At 39.9% G+C, this 16,342-nt stretch overlaps 1 protein-coding gene across 9 annotated transcripts in view; it reads left to right on the top strand.

Annotated features, from left to right (window-relative positions):
- The window catches only part of RALGPS2 (Ral GEF with PH domain and SH3 binding motif 2), a 115,678-nt gene that overhangs the window by 21,636 nt on the left and 77,700 nt on the right, over window positions 1-16,342 (top strand). For 6 of the 9 annotated variants that reach the window (XM_048312443.1, XM_048312445.1, XM_048312444.1 and 3 more), the window contains 3 exons: window positions 1,423-1,554; window positions 3,955-4,083; window positions 12,505-12,555. In XM_048312443.1, coding sequence (XP_048168400.1) covers window positions 1,498-1,554; window positions 3,955-4,083; window positions 12,505-12,555 — 237 coding nt within the window. In that variant the 5' untranslated portion in view covers window positions 1,423-1,497. Of the gene's footprint in view, window positions 1-1,422; window positions 1,555-3,954; window positions 4,084-12,284; window positions 12,377-12,504; window positions 12,556-16,342 lie in introns of those variants that run through there. The other 3 variants (XM_048312442.1, XM_048312439.1, XM_048312448.1) reach the window with 2 other exon arrangements.

The raw sequence follows: 16,342 nt of genomic DNA, 5'->3' as shown, positions 1-16,342 counted from the left end.
TTTCTCTTTGTGTGATGTGTTAGTGTAATACCAGCTAAAGCTTAAGTGCAGTTGAGTGCATTTTTAGTGGAGGAATCAGTCTTAATGAAAGCACGTGGGCTGGGAATGTAGCATTAAAGTGAAATGTAACATCCTCTGTCCTGTGACTGAGACAGTTCTGTCAGTCTTTCTAAGCCCACAAAGGGTAGAATGTGGATGTCTGTCCTGAATTGCAGAAGTACAGCTCAGATGGGACGGGTAACACTCAAAAATACCTGGAAGCTGTAGTGTTTGACTGACATTTACCACATTGCTCTCTTGCACTGCCTTCCTTTCTGTATTGCATTCCTATGGTGACACGTTAGCATTTGAGGATATTTTTGTATTTAAATATTGCAGTTTCTTGCCTTCTGGGCTTGTCTGTCTGACATGCTTGGTTTAGATCCCTTGGAGATACAGCTTTTTGGATTATTTTATTTCATTCCTTAGAGGCCTTAAGTATGAGCTGCTGTAATACCATTTTGTCATGTGGAATTACCCAGTTACCTGTCACTTCCCTTCTCCATTTATTTTCAGACCATGCAATACCTCTGAGTTAAACTACAAACCAAAAGTGAATTTAATAAACAGCAGCAACTTTGGAAGCAATCACACCTGCTATAGACATAGATACACGGAAGCTGATTGATAATAGTTTTCACACTAGAGGGCACTAACAGCTCATTAATTTAAGCACCAACCAGTTTTTATACTCTGTAGCACTTTGGGGTTGGGTAGTCTTACTGTTTTTATAGTGGCTGCCAGGGGTTTCCATTTCTTTGCAGCCTTTTCTCTGCAGAATGAAAAGTCATAGTATTCTTGCAAGGATGCATGAGAAGTTAGTGTGTGGAATTTTCCTTTGTGTGTTTTTCTGTTTGTTTGGGGCTTTTTTAACTAAGCAATAATTTGGGTCATTTGTGGAGAAAAGTATAAATTCCACTTGTACTTTTAATTGCTTTCAATGTGATAATTTTCACTTGAAGCTGGTGAAGAGTCATGTAAGATAGGAATTGATTGGATAATACCTTGTTAAAGTTATCTAGTAGAGTTAACATCTGGAATATACTTTTAAAAGTTGGTAATAAAAGGAAAAACATCATCTGTGAGCTGATGTTGCAGACCTCACTTTGTTTACATATTGATTCCTGGTATAGAGAAAATAGTAGGGGAAAAGAATGTGGTAAGTCAGTACTGCCAGTAACTGTTGAATTTTAATGGAACCTTCAGTTGTGTATGTTGGTTTTAAGTAGGTAATTCTAAACTACGTGTTAGAATCTGAAATCTGGACCTCAGAATGGTGTAGCCATTTTGGAAGTCCTTTATTTTTGTTGAGGATTTTAGGCTCTGAATCTTGATTAAATGCCCTGAAGAAAGTGGTTTCTGATACCTTTTTGCTCCTTGTAGGAATGGTTATTCGGTTGCCTTGGAGATGATGCTGCTGCTGTAAATGTAGGGCCGAAGATTAATGGTGTGGGCAGTATGGACCTAATGAACGGACAGTCCAGCAGTGTTAATATTGCAGCTACTGCTTCAGAGGTAAGGATTGAAAACCTCACTGGGTAACTGAGTACTCAGTTTTTACCTTAAGTGCACTAAAATGTAAGTTTTTCTTTTAACAGGTCTTGTCCAACAGATTCTTGTTCTGTGCCTTGGTTTCATACACCCCTCTTAGTGTGACTAAAATGTAAAGTCCTGAACATGGCATACCACAATAGAGCATGAGCTTGCCTTTACAGTCTTGCCATAGCCAAAGCTGCTTTTTTCCATGTCCTCTTCCACCACATCTAGACAAGGAAGCATTTCTTTTCAAGTTTTAACAAGAATAGATGCTCTTAGCACATGAAGCTGGGTTGGCAGGGGCAGTGGGAAATGTTCTTTTCTTTGACAGGTACTTGTATGTGTGTGTGTGTACTGAGGAGCAATCTGACACAGTAGCAGTGGAACAAAGTTGTTCCCTTTGTCACAGGTAGTTGCTTCCTTCCTCGAATCTCTGGACTGTACCAAGGATGTTTCGTTTATTTGCATATTTACAGATGAGTTTTGATAGCAGCTGTGTGTGGCATGCACTTGCATATGGAAATGGGGAGTTCCACAAACAAGGTGAAAGGAAAATTGGAGTCTTGTGTTACCAAAAGGAACCAAGTATCTCCAGCACAATTTCACAAATATTGTCAAGAAAGCTGGCATCAGTCTCCAAGACCTTTGTTTGTTTTTATATAGATTCTTGTACTCCCCTTATAATTGTTTCATGTATCATTGACTATTTTTTGGCATGCACCTGAAAAATTTTCTTGGAGGAAAGCAACTTTTTTACTCAGCAAAATAGTCTTGAATGTTTATATGATGTCTGATAAAATTGAATAAAATATATTTTGGCAAAATTACATAAATTTAAGCAAGTGGTATTTTTTTTTTCTATCTTTACTAAGAAGTACGAAAAAGGACTTGTAACTGAAATGTTTCTGTAAGCATATTGGTTACTGAAGATGCCTGTCTGGTTTGGAGTTTTTGCTGGTGTTTTCAAAGGCAGATCTCTAGAGAGATTCTACTGTCAGAATCTAATTAAAAGTGGGCATCCATTATTAAATAAACATTTTCTTTATAATGTGTCCTTATAACAAAAGTGCTTGAAAATGGACAAGAGTTTATTTCAACTGGCTGAATTCTCAAGGATCCATGTCCACAGTCTTGAAAACTTTGAACATCATTAGCAGGAAAATGACAGTGTCAGAAAGGGCCTTGACAGTGTTGGCCCACTGGCCACCCCAGCAACCCCACCCTGTGCGTCCCTGGGAGCGTTGGCCAAACCCTCCTGGAGCTCTGGCGGCCTCAGGGCTGGGACCATTCCCTGGGGAGCCTGGGCAGTGCCCAACCACCCTCTGGGGGAAGAACCTTTCCCTGATACCCAACCCAAACCTCCCCTGACCCAGCTTCAGGCCATTCCTTCAGGAATGAATGAATAGAATCTAGGTCTGCCTCTCTGTGCTAGAGGAAGTGATTGCTCATAACACAAATGTATTGCTTTAATGTGAAAACCGTATATGAAACATATGAAATCAATATAAAGTGTTAATTTTTTGAACCACATTTGTATTTTGCAGGGAAGCAAAATCTTTTTGTAGATAAATTTTAATAGAAGAATATCCTAGGGCCTGGGGTTTTTTGCAAATGTGGATTACTGTAATTTAAAAACAACACTAAAATTCCTTATGCTAAATGTCTTCAACAGGAACATGTGTGGCTCAGTGTAATTTTTGTAAGCTTTCATGTTTTTAAGAGAAAGAGGAAGAGAACTGATAACTATTGCTTTGGGGCAGACCTTGTCTTTTTCCTTACCACAGTGATATTTTTTCTGTTTGAAATTCAGTGTGACTGTATTATTGTTGCTGATACAGTTGTTGTTATTACCTTTCCTGTCAACAAAAATGGAATTTAATTATGCACTGAAATATAACTGTTGTGTTTTGAGGAACTTGTTTGAAATCATGGGATTACTTGGATTGGAAGGGATGTTAAAGCTCATCTTGTTCCAACACCCCTGCCGTGGGCTGGGACACCTTCTACCATCCCAGGCTGCTCCAAACTCTGTCCAACCTGGCCTTGAACACTTGCAGGGATCCAGGGGCAGCCACAGCTGCTCTGGGCACCCTGTGCCAGGGCCTCCCCACCCTCACAGGGAAGAAGTCCTTCACAATATCCCATCTAACCCTGCCCTCCTTCAGCTAGAAGGAAATCCATGGAAATCCAGAAGTCACTTTGAGGGTCTGATTTTTTGCAGTCCGTGTCAGGAGAAAGTGTGTTCTGTGACTGACTTTGAATTGATAATTTACCCAATAGAAAAAGTCTGTTAAGGATGACGTTTGGACAGAAATTTTGCTTTTGGGAGTGTGAAAAAGAGAAGACAAAAAGCAGAGGACAGGTCCAAAATAGCCTCAGTGTTTTTGTTTGTTTCTGCAGAAGAGTAGCAGCTCCGAGTCCTTGAGCGACAAGGGTTCAGCTGAACTGAAGAAGAGCTTTGATGCAGTGGTATTTGATGTTCTAAAGGTTACACCAGAGGAATATGCGGTAAGCAAGTCCAGGGATTCTAATTACTTTGTGTGTGAATCTCCTTTTCCTCTGCTTCTCCATTTCTGTACTTCTTTTGCCTAACTTCTGTCATCCATGGGTTTTAAAAACAATCCTGTTCTTTAGTTCTTCATTGTCTCTATTCTGTTTGAACTTAAGGGATCTTTTGGAGCTCTGCTGTCCAGGTATTTTTCCTACTCTTCTATGTAGCATAGACCAAAGATTCTTTAGTCTACGCGATGCAGCTTAGTTATGACATGCCTATTTTAGTTGCAAGACTATACTTGATCTGTACTTGTGGTTTTTTGGAGGCATTTTGGTTCTTAACTCTGTTAATTCTTGCTCTAGGAAGCTTTTCTAGTTTTCGTCTTTTTGGTGCGCAGAATAATGAGATGTTTAACCAAAACACTGGGTGATTGTTTTGTGTTGTTTTTACTCCCAGTAGAGGTGAGGATAACAGATGGTCCCTCTAAGTGATTCGAGTATGTTACTAGAAAGATTGCTAAGCTCTTACTGCATTTCTAATTCAAATGATGAGATTCATGAGGAGTTGTCCTGGGGAGATTGTTGATATGGAGTAATACATGTCACAAAATATTCCCATTTAGTTTGTTCTGGTTGTAATCATTAATAACTATTTCAGTTAATTATTAATGGCTAAATTGATTTTAATGAGAACACTGGAAATTTAAAGCAGCTGGATTATGAAGTGGTACTTACACATTAAATTCTTCTTGGCTAGGGATCATAATTAATTATGGGATTTATTCCTGACTGAGGCTCAAGTCATGTGATTTGGGCCTCTTCCTTGCACTGTTGTCACGAGCAGCTGGGCAGTGAATCACCTACTTTCCATGGGAAGATGTTTTTTGGGGCTGGCTATCCTTCCAGTTTTATCTTATGATTCCTGTACATAGAGTAAATCTAAGTACTTGGGGAATGTGGGGCTAGGGACATGAAGTCGAGTGGAATTATGTATTCAGGCCAGAATGAGTTTGTTGAATGGCTCTACTATTTACCAGTGGTGGGTGCTGCTGGGCAGCAGAATAGATCAGTCAGTCTCTGTGGAGCTGCTGTCACTCACTTTGACAGCAGAATGTACAGAGGTGCCTTGTCTTGTACCACATGTCGTAATCCTTTTGCTCCACCATCTGATCCTTCTTCTCTCATACGCAGACGCCTTTGACTCCTTGTGTTCTAAGTGTTACCTACTTAGGAAATAAATCTTGCTTAGATGAAAATCTGTATTCAAATCCAGTGTTTTTCCTGCTTTCATGTTATTCCTCAAAGTGGGGTAGAGTTCTACTCACCGACAGGAATCTTTTAATTAAGCCTTTTGCATTACGGTTATGAGGCTGTGCCTGTATTTTCGGTTTCTACTACTAAGCATCATTTTGCTGTTTTTTCAGTCCCCTAAAAGAAACATCTTTGCTCTTACCTTTTTCCTTTTAAAGTATCTAGCTCTTCATACCAGGTTTAATTTACTGTAAAACAGTATGAAATATCTTGCGTGTAGAATTCTGAACAATTGAGCAAAATCATCAGTATTCAGTCCTTTGGGAAGGAAATAATTAATTTCTTTTTCAATGTTTCTTTACACAGCTGCACTTCTTTGTTAATGTTTGTTTCCCCAGGCACACATATCTCCTTTTCCAGTAGCACTTTCTTGCTTTGAGTGCTGTCTTTTTCTGATCATTCTTGCTAAAGGTTGTAGAAATAAGTAAATTTGCCAAAAACTTAGGTACCCTGGAGGAAAAGTACCTTTGACCCTTAAGCTTGTTTTTATTTTCTTGGCCACTTCCTTACTCTTCCTGGGTTTAGTCCTGCCATAACAGAGAGGTGTAAAATCTTCATCTGGGTTTCAGTGTTAATGTGAAGACCACCAGAGTGATGCAGTAGGGCCAAGCTCTTGAGGATGCAAAAGTGTGTGAGGTTTCCTGGTGGTGGGTAGTACCTCTTGGGCTGGACATGGATATGCTGCCAGTTGCTTTTTCAAAGTATGAGAAAGCTCTTAGAAAATGGATACAGTGCAGGCTGCAGACATGTCTCTGTGACAGCTGAATGAATACTGTTAAAAAAAAATCATTGATTTTGAAGTGGTAAACTGATGGAATAATTTGTGGGTTGCCTAAGTACCTTATTGATTGAGAGGGAAGATAATGTGAAAAAGCCAGTAAAAGAGCAATAAAAGCGAGTTGCCGCACAAGAGGCAGTTAGACAACTGTCTCAATAACGATTAGGAAACCTTGGCTCCAGTGGAAAAGAGTTCCAGTACGTAGGTAGTGCAAAGGTGAGAGTTAACTGATGAAGTCACCATAAACATCGTGAGGCCCCGTCCTGTACCTCGTGTGATCTGGTGTGTTCTGATCAGAACGGGTCACCGTGCACAGATGGGAGAAGTACAGCTATGCCGGAGGAGGAAGAACACACATCTCAAAGATAATGAAGTTTGAGATATGCTGGAAATAAGATCCATGCTAGTGATTTCAGTAGCAATGAGAGACACAGATGTATTTTCAGTTCCCACTGCCTCAGAGACATCATTGTTATTTCAAAACTCCATCTGTTTAGTCGTTTAGTGGGTAAGAGACAAGTTGGACAACAAAAGGTATCACTTGTAATCCTGTATTTTCAAGAAGCTGCTACCAAGCCAAAGAGAAACCCAAGTGCAGATATTTTTGGTGATTTCATTTCCATATTCTCCCCTTTGGCAGTCATCTAACACTGTCCTGAGCACACAGGAGGAGTCCTGTTGCATGTAATGGTCCTTTGTCTCATAAGCAAAAGTCTGCCAGCCCTTCAAGGGGGCCAGTTTGAACAGTAATGGAAATTCTTGTTGTAATAGAGGCGTAATAGTCAGTTATAACCTTGTTACCAACTGGGTGGTTTTAATTCTTCCGAAGGTTGAAGGCTGCTTTAGAAAGGGCCAAGTCACAGAAACGGGTGAGATCTTCAGGCCCTGCAGCTGCTGTTGCAAATTTCTAGTTTGCTTTATCACCTTGCAGCTTCCAGAAAGTTTCCAGGGGATGTATTGAATACCTGCGTGTTGCATAGATTTTGGGGAAGAAGAATCCCATTCAATGAGTATGAAGTAGGACACGTTCAAGGGTTCAATAGACAGCTTTGTGGATGTAACTAGTAAGGAGACCATCTCTGATTGAAAGACCTGCTTTTAGGCTGGTCACTGCTCAGTTCTTTATTCCCGGGCTGGAAGCCACAGCCAGGCTGGTGCCAGGATTGCCCCGTGGTGTCTGGCCCTGCTGGGGGGGCCGTTGTGTGTCCAGGGTTGGCGTGGTCGCAGTGAATGCTGCCCCTTTTCATCCAAGGGAGAAGTGTGGTTTTGAGCACACAGGGCACAATTTGTGGGGGAGGGATCTGTCGGTGGTGCAGTGGCAGTGGAGCGGGGAGGCTGGTGAGGCTGAAGGAAAGAAGGAGAATGCTTGGGAACATGAGCTCCAAATTAAGGTGCCGGCCAACCTCAAGTTGAAGAAATATTTATTTTTTGCTTTACAGTAAATTCTTATTCCTTAGACAGCTACTGTTTAATTATTAGACCGTTTATTACTTTTTGACTCACTTCTCCATTTTATACTTCAACTTAGCCACCGTGGTGTAAATATTTGAGGTAGAATTAAGGGAAGCGCAGCTGTATGAATCCATTGCTTTTTTTGCCACCTAGTTATCTAAGAAGGATTCTTTATTCTTTGCCCTGGTCTCTGGAAGTGCTATGGAGTAAGCTTATCCTAAGATCTATGTGTATTTCCTTCTTTTTAATTCCGATGAAGCTTTGTCAAATGGTTGTTGGAAGGAAATCCTGCTTATTTTGGAAACAATGTGCAAATAGAGTTTATTTATAAACGGTTTAGATGAAACAAGGAGGAGTTCTCAGAGATGTTCTTATGACAGTGAAATATCAGGTTATCTACATCCTGTTAGCTTTACTTCTCAGAAGAATGTTAGAGTAAATATATTCCCAATAAGAGCAAGAAGAAGCAACTCAATTATAGCGTGTGGAGGAACTATTAATGATAAAAGTTTTGGAGTGGACTTTGTGAGAAAACAAGTAGAGCTTCAACACAGGAACTTGAATCCCCTGGTGTTTGTTCTGGGCTGCAGAATTATTCTCCTACTGATGCTGTGCTTAACAGAGGCTTAGCTATATTTTCAGTATCCTGGCAGCCCAGAGAGACAGCGCTAAGCCAAGTTGGAAGGCTTAAATATAATTCCTTCTAGAAATTCAGATTAAGGAACAATTTATAAAGTGCTGCTTGAACCAACATGGCTTCAAGGAAAATCAGGTGATGGCAGTAGTCTTCAATGACCAGAATGCAGACATTTGACTTTTTTCATCTCAAACAGAAACTGAGTTTCTTTTTACACTGAGGGTTTCTGTCTGGGAGGGAGCTGTGTGGGAAGTGGCCTGTCCTCAGGGTAGGTGCATGGCAGGAAAACTTGTAGTGCAAACAGCAAGTGGCCTGATAGAAAGAGTTCATGCTTGAGAAGGACTAGAGACTAGAAAGGTGGGAATCTAGCCCAGGTCCAGTGAGAACTTTCATACAGGAATGTGGAGAGGAGCTTAATGCAGTGGTCTTAACTGGAACCAGAAGTTCTTATGTTACAAGTTTTTATGGAAGGAGGGTAATCCATGTGTCCTCATGGAAAAGAGAAAGAATCAGGAAATATTTAAAATTTTTATTTCATTAAGCTTCTCCATAGTCCTCAAAGAAGCAGCACACAGAAATGTAAAATTTGTTTGAATGTTAAATTTCTGACCTGGCAGACCTCCCCGAGAGAGGGGTAAAGCCTCTTTATATGAAGCTGCGTGGTAATAATTTTAGTATTTTGAAGTACTGAATTGTTAACGAGTCCAACTTCTCAACACCCACGAGAGCTAAAATACTTTTAAACTTGGCTGTTGGAGGCTCCCCAGGCAAGGTCTTCTGCACATGCAAAACTCCTGTGGCTGTGTAGGGGTGGGGAAGGATCTTCCAGCTGCCATTCCAGTGCGGTGATTGGAAGATGATCATGCGCCACTTTTGAAAGGCGGTTTTCTCTTGTACAGCTCTTCAAGTGGCTGAGAATTGGGAAATATTGTTGTGATATATTAAAATCATACCTTTCCTAATCATGTTCTGGAGCTGTTATCTGGGATCTAGGGCAAACAGAAACAAAACCTCCATTTGGCTCACCCTGTGCCTGTGCAGTGATGAAATACTTTATTATATAAATGAACTTGGTAGACATAATCACTTCTGGAAAGAGAGAAAATACCAAGTTTCCCTATCTTTGCATAATCAGAATGCTTATTTAAATGATAAGTAAGGACAAGTTCCCAGTTTTGTATTACACATGTGATTATTTTTATTTTTTTAAAATCTGTGCAGCTGGCAGCTCCAAAACCAGAGAAGTTATGGTTGGCGTGCTTCATGTAACAAGTTGATTTGAACACTTATAATTTTTGGTTTGAATATTAAAGCATTAAACCACATTTTGGGAGGAGAGGGAAGCTCTCCAAGAATTTGTATTGGCTGGGTTAAGGAGCTGGAGTGAGAAAAGTTAGTGCGTTGTATCTCTCTCACTTGCAGAAACCAAACTAGGGGCTTTGTTTATTGGGGTTTAAATTCCCCTGGAGATGGTCAACGCAGAACTTTTTTGTTGCTGTTAGAGTTGAGCAGTGGCACATAGCATAAAACTCATCGATTTTTTTTGAAACTTTGAAGTGCTGTTAATTAGACTGCCAGCCTTTAAGTCTGCTTTATTTACTTACTTAGCAGTGAGCGAGCCTGTTTTAAAAGAATAAAAATTCAGTTGTTAGACTTACAAATGCAGACTTTTAAATCTGAGCACGTTAATGTTTCACAAAGTCTGTTGTGTTAAATGTAGTTTTAGACTGACGTGACTTACGCTGTCATATCTACAAACTCAAGTGGCTTTTTAGCAATCGTCCATATTCAGCTCTCAGTGCCTGGATTCCTTTGAATTAGGAGCAGTTTGCTAAGCCCTTGGAAGTTGCAATGGAAATGTCATGCTCTGTAAGAAAGGAACTGCAGGAAGGGATGTTTCTTGAACAAGTGCTAATGTGATACAGTGTTACTTAAGATTTTAATAAAAGCACAAATGTGTCAACCAATGAAGGAAAAAAACTGCATCAGCCTAGTATCAACGTGATACTAGAAGAAAGAGGTTTCTCTGTTAAAACTTCCCGAGGTTTTTTAGTTGTCAGACTTTCTAAAATACTGTAATATACTTAATAGCAATTTCAAATATTTTTAGTAATGAACATTAATTCTGAACCTTGACACTTGAGTGTTTTTTCAATGTTAAAATGTCCTTTTTAATATCCCCGTTTAAAATACATGCATTTATTTTGATATATGAATTCTTTTGTGAATTTCTAATAATACTTTTTGTTTCATAAATATTTTGTATTGATCCTGTCTTAAAGTAATAATTTGTTTAGGAGTCACTACTGAAGCAAGTCAGATTCAGCTAAGGCAGTTCAGGCTGATGAAGAGGATGGATTCTGGAGGGCTGGCAAGAAAGACAACGTTTCTTTTTAAGTCTTCCCTCTTCAGTGTGAACAAAGAATCAGTTTCCTGCCTCATTCTTATTGTGCTGTTATTATAATCTTGTTTCAGTGAGGAGGATTTGCAGTGAAACATCAATAACTATTGAAATGCCTGTGTCTTTCGTAAGGATCTCTTAATGTACCTTCTATTTGAATTTTATTGAAGTGCCCTTTCTTTTCATTTCACCTTCCCAAGCCCAACCAATTTCCCTATTAATTTGCTTTACTGGGAAGCATAATGATGCACCCAGTCAGTCACGTATTAATCAAAAAGAACACATTTCTGAGGAAGCTTGATAGACTTAAGCACACAAATGGGAGACTGGAGACGGAGTTCTGTGGCTGGTGTTCCAGGACTGGGTTTCTCACAGTGGAAATCAAAAGGAAGAGTTTAAGCCTTCCCTTATGTGTCTTTCCAGCCACTCTCCCCACAGGCTGTAGCTCTTCCTGGGGTTGTTGTGATCCGGGGGCAGGACCCAGCACTTGGCCTGGTTGGACCTCATGCCACTGGCCATCGATCCAGCCTGTCCAGATCCATCTGCAGAGGCTTCCTGCCTGCCAGCACATCGACATTCCAGCCCCACTTGGTGGTGTGTGGGGGAAAGAGCAGCCGACTAAAGCAGAGCCCGGGACAGAGAGTGTGTGAAAGTGAAACACATAAAGGGCTTGTTACTTCTCTGGTGCATATGCAAAGTACCAGATGATTGTGTCCAGCTGGTTACAGACAAATGAGAGATCGAATTTTTTTATGCTTGTCACTGGTTGTCAGAATTCCCATCTCAAAATGCATTTAGAGGTCAAGATGTGCTACCAAGTATAGATTGGGTTGTCTTTGCAAAACGCATCCTGCCTCATTAGAGCAGGTACATCTCTGTATTTGCTGACTTTCAACCAGAGCATCCCAGTTAAAATTCTCCTGCAAGGCTGGCTTCTCTGAGGAGCTGTTCCACCATCCACAGTGGCATCCAGTGGCAGGTACAATTTGTGGGAGTCACAAACCTGTCAGTGTGTACCTTGGAGTGTATATATGGGACACTGCTGTTTTCAAGGAAATGGGAATAAAGCTGTGCAGCTGACAGCTGGGGGAACAGAACAAGGTCCCTGGATTCATTATTAAAAGAAAATTTGTGGTATCTAACTCGGATGGCACTGGTATTTCTGGGCTACCTTCGAAAGAAATGGTCTTTTTTTTGGATACATAGGCTGTCAGCAATCCTAAATTGTGCAGGATTAATAAAATAAGACTCTATGAATATATTTCAAAATGCAAAACCTGGTCTTTGACTTTACTCTTTTCAAAGCTGAACAGACATCCCAGAATGAAAATGCACTTACTGATTGCCTTGCTGGAAGAGAGGTGGCTGTGTTGAATTTTAACTTGCTGAGCAACTGAGCAATTGCTTTGCTTGGTTACTTGAATATGATTCAAGTATTGATTGAAAAGTTGTAGGGACGTTTCAATAGAATTGTGTAGCTGGACTAACATCCAGATTTTGAAGAGAAGCTACCCTGGAGCAAGTGCAGTTGGTTCCTTCTCTTCCTGGGGAGGCTCTTAGATCGTGTTTCTGAGTTCAGGCTCTTACTTGCCTGTGTAACTAACTGCAGGATTATGCTCCTGAGAATAATTTCTCATGATTTATTATTTGTGTATGTAAAGCTGGGAGCACTTGATTCTTTGGTTTTGCAGGATGGCCCTGTGGTAGAAGCTGCAACCTCTGAAATTAGGTACAAAATGAAAGCCAAATAAAAAAAAGGAAACAGGACAAATGCAGTTCTTAAGCAGCACAGCACCTAAATGGAATGAAAGGTTAATTTTGATCTTAACTTATATTTTTTTGAAATTTTTATTCCAGGGTCAAATAACACTAATGGATGTGCCTGTATTTAAAGCAATTCAGCCAGAGGTAAGTATTTCATTGGCTTTGTTTTCCAGTTTAAATGAAAAAAGTGATGCCGTAGTATAAATTCTGGAATTGCAAAGTATGTGTCTATAAATCTTAATTTTTGTCCCACTTAATGGAGCTCTGAAGCAGATGATTTTTTAACAGAAAAGTATCTGGAAATAATAGTTTGTTTGGGGACTAGTATTGATATTTAGTTCAGCTTGTGCTGGAGATGAAGCATCTGGGATTTAGTGTTTCTGAATGACAAACATCTTGATTTGATTATTCTGATCATAATGTTTTAGGTTTCAGCTACTGATACCTGTTTTAATCCTTCATCCTGTCCCGTGTTGCCATAACTGCTTCACATCTCCTTTGGAAAATGAAATTGGTTGTAATGGCATTCAAGATGTGTGTGATCTGTGGATACGTTGGGAGAATACACTGATGATTTGTGTTCTCTCATTTGTTTTTATGTAATGCCATATTCCTTTCAGATTTTAGCTGACTTGAGCTCATTTCAGCATCTTCACAGTGACTATAATAAATGATGAATTAGTTTCTCCTTATTTCTGTACCATTAGCATTTTCCTGTGGGCATTGTTTTGCAGTTTTTAGGGTTTATTTTTCAGTTTATTGTCCATTTTATCAGCGCTGTGAAAGTTTTTCTCAGGTTATCAGTCACTTCAGTCCATCACAGACTATTTCACTGGCAGCAGGTTTGTCATGTCGCTCTTGTGACACGCTGAAAAATGTTTTGTGTTATGTGGAGAAACCTGCTCAGTCTCTTGGCTGTGATTATTGATTTCATCATTTCTGTTACCTGGAATTTTTTTGAAGGCTGCTGTTTGATCTGTACGTCAAGATGTCATGACTCAGCTTTCTTAGGATTTCAGAAGGGATTTCCCAGCCCTTGTGGATCTGTGTGGGTTTTTGGTTCATTTTTTAGTTTGTTGATTTGGGGTTTTGGGGGTTTTTGTTGGTTTAATCCTTCAGAGGGCTTTCCATTTGATCTGATTTGAACCTACATCACAGCAGTACTTAACATTAGCAAAAGTAGTACACAGACACACATATGAGGAAAACATTTAAAAGAGATAAAAGGGTAAAATGCTTTAAAGCTTTGGAGAAGAGCTGTAAAAGAAAGAGAGATCCTACTAGAAGATCAGGGTAAACGTACTCTGCCAGCTAAAAGCACTCCAAGGCTATTCAGAAAAAGTATGAGCGTGTAGGTGAATATATCCAGAAAGTAATTATGTATAAGAAATCTCTGTGTATTGTGTAAGAAAACCTGGTGTGATGCCTTCACTGGAAAATACCCACGAGGAAGGGTGGCTGTTTGACTCCTGTGGGTGCTCACACACAGGCAGGTGAAGGCTCTGACCGCGTGCAGGTATTACCTGTCCATCAGCGCTCCCTCGCAGCGCACGGGGCGGGGGGCTGGCATCTGATGTGTCTCTAAACTGTGTTAATCCCCTGAGGAGAAGGGCTGTAAAGATCAGCTCTCACATCAGAAAAGGCTAAACACAATGAAATTGCTTTTCTCCTGGTTTGCAGAAGGGAATATCAGACGTGGAAGACTTGGTTTAGCTCAAGGCGTCTTGACAGCAGGTTAATGAAGTGGTGTAGATTTCGGAGTTTCCTTCAGGCTTCTACCGCGCTGCGCCACACCCGTGTCTTGATTCAAGTTGTAAATCTGTATCCATGCCTTGGCATGTACGCTCAGGCATTGTGGAGTTTGCAATTAGAAAACAAAACACGACTGAGCAGATTTCACCTGTAGAAAAGGGCTCCTAAACTGAGTCTTCAATGAGCGGCTGAAAGGCATTGATAGAATTGGGTTTTTTCATTCTAAGTACTGATACCAAATTTCACAGCTCTCATCTGTATGCACGGTGGGAGATGATGAGCAACGTTTTTCCCAGTGTGCTGTGGTTTGAAAACAGGATGTTTATTGCAATCTGTAATTCACCAGCAAATTTTGTTATGCGGGTTGTGAATCTCCTTTGCTTCCCAAACCGCAGAATGGTATCTAAATGAAAGTTATTAGCCTTTAATGTGTGTTTGTTTATTTTCTCCAATAAGATTTCTGAAAGATGTACTCAAAGTTCCTAATTTTTAAAATTGCTGGAGATGAATTTTCATCCTCTTTAGGCTGTGTGAGCCATATTCTTTAAATATCTTTTGAACTATTGTGGTGCATCTTCCTCATTGTGTTAAAATATTTTTTTAATTATTACAGGTGGCTTGGTTTTTTTTTTAATAAAAAGCAACACCAGAACTTCATCTTGGTTATCTTGAAAAAACCAGAGCTGTATAACACTTTTCAAAGCAATATGCAGTAATTTTTCTTTCAGCATCAAAGTCAAAGAACATGTTCACAGCACACTTACATACTTCGGTAGCCTTTTGCCTCTGTCTGTAGCAAGTAAATGAAATTATTTCTGTTTATATTCAAATTTCTTAGCAATATTGTGGGTTCCCATGCGTGCTCAAGTTCCTGCACGCTGCCCACTACAACTCACCGTCTCCTGCTTGGTGAGCAAACAGACTGGGAGCTTAGTGTTGCCCACAGAATTTGGGATTAAGGAAAGCAGTAGATCCCTTTGCATTTGGGGTGAGCCAGAAGCAGGGACTTGAACCATTTTCATGGTTAGATACTCGATGGTGACATGATCCTCTGCCTGAGCTGTAAGCAGGCTCTGTCACTCCTGGATTCTGGAAACCACCTTCCTTCTTCATTAACAACGCCTGCAAGTGACTTCTGAGAAAAGAAAGGAGAAGGAAATACTGTTTTGTTGGTAATTAATAGTTAGTGGGCTGCAGTGTAAGAAAGAAAGATTATAAAGAACAGACCTTTCTGACATAAACGTCTATTTGTATGAAGGCAGCCAGTTTGCATTTTAATTTTTTGGGAAAAAAAACTACTGCGTTCCCCCAGTTAGTGATAAGATTTCCTTCTGTTCCCCGGGAATGGCAAGTGGTGTGTTGGTTTTTGATCTCTCTTTCTTGTAGTGGTTTTGGCTTTCTAGAGAGCAGTGACTGTAAAGCAGGAAGGAGTCTTAGATTTGCTCGGCTGTGCTGCTGGTAGTTGTGTTAACATTAAATAACAGCCACATGACCCCTTGCAGAACACATCAGCTTGATTTTTTTTTTTGGAAAATCTGATTACTTATTTTACATGTTTTAGTACATCATCCAAAATTATTTGCCCATATGTACTCATATTGAAAATCTCTGTTGGGTTATTGTCTTTAACCTCTTCATCCCTTCTGCTTCACCAGCCTAAGCAGTGAAGAAAAAATTCACTTACTCACTATTCTTAATCTCTACTTTGAAGTTGTAGAATGGTTCCACTCTTAATCCTTGCTTCTTCTCTCCTCTTTTTGAAACTTTCCCTTTGGCCTAGATAAAGGTTCTAAATTATCTTGCTCTCTGCCATGTAGTACAGGTTATAATTTAAACACTCCCACAGTATTTTGTTAAGGACAATAAAATTCTACCTATTCAAAAGGGAATGAAAACCAAAATGAGTTACAGAGAAAGTTCGGTTTTTGTATTCTTGATGCCAAGTCTTTCAGTTTTTCACATCAGTTTAAATGTACCACATTAAATAAGAAGTTGGTGGTTGTAGTGATGTAGCTCCTGTGCCTGAGCTGACTGGCAGACTAAGGAAAATAATCCTGGGGAATACTTCAGGTTTGAAACTTCTAGTGGAAAAAGTGGAATCCTAGAGGAAGATCAAGAAATAGAGTAATGGAATAGGCAGCACAGCCTGTTTAGCAGAGAAGTGAATATTTTTATAGAA

Source organism: Corvus hawaiiensis, chromosome 9 (genome assembly GCF_020740725.1).
Source record: "Corvus hawaiiensis isolate bCorHaw1 chromosome 9, bCorHaw1.pri.cur, whole genome shotgun sequence".
Taxonomy (NCBI): Eukaryota; Metazoa; Chordata; class Aves; order Passeriformes; family Corvidae; genus Corvus; species Corvus hawaiiensis.
The sequence above is the reverse complement of the archived record's forward strand: the minus strand, read 5'-3'. Positions and strand labels throughout refer to the sequence as shown.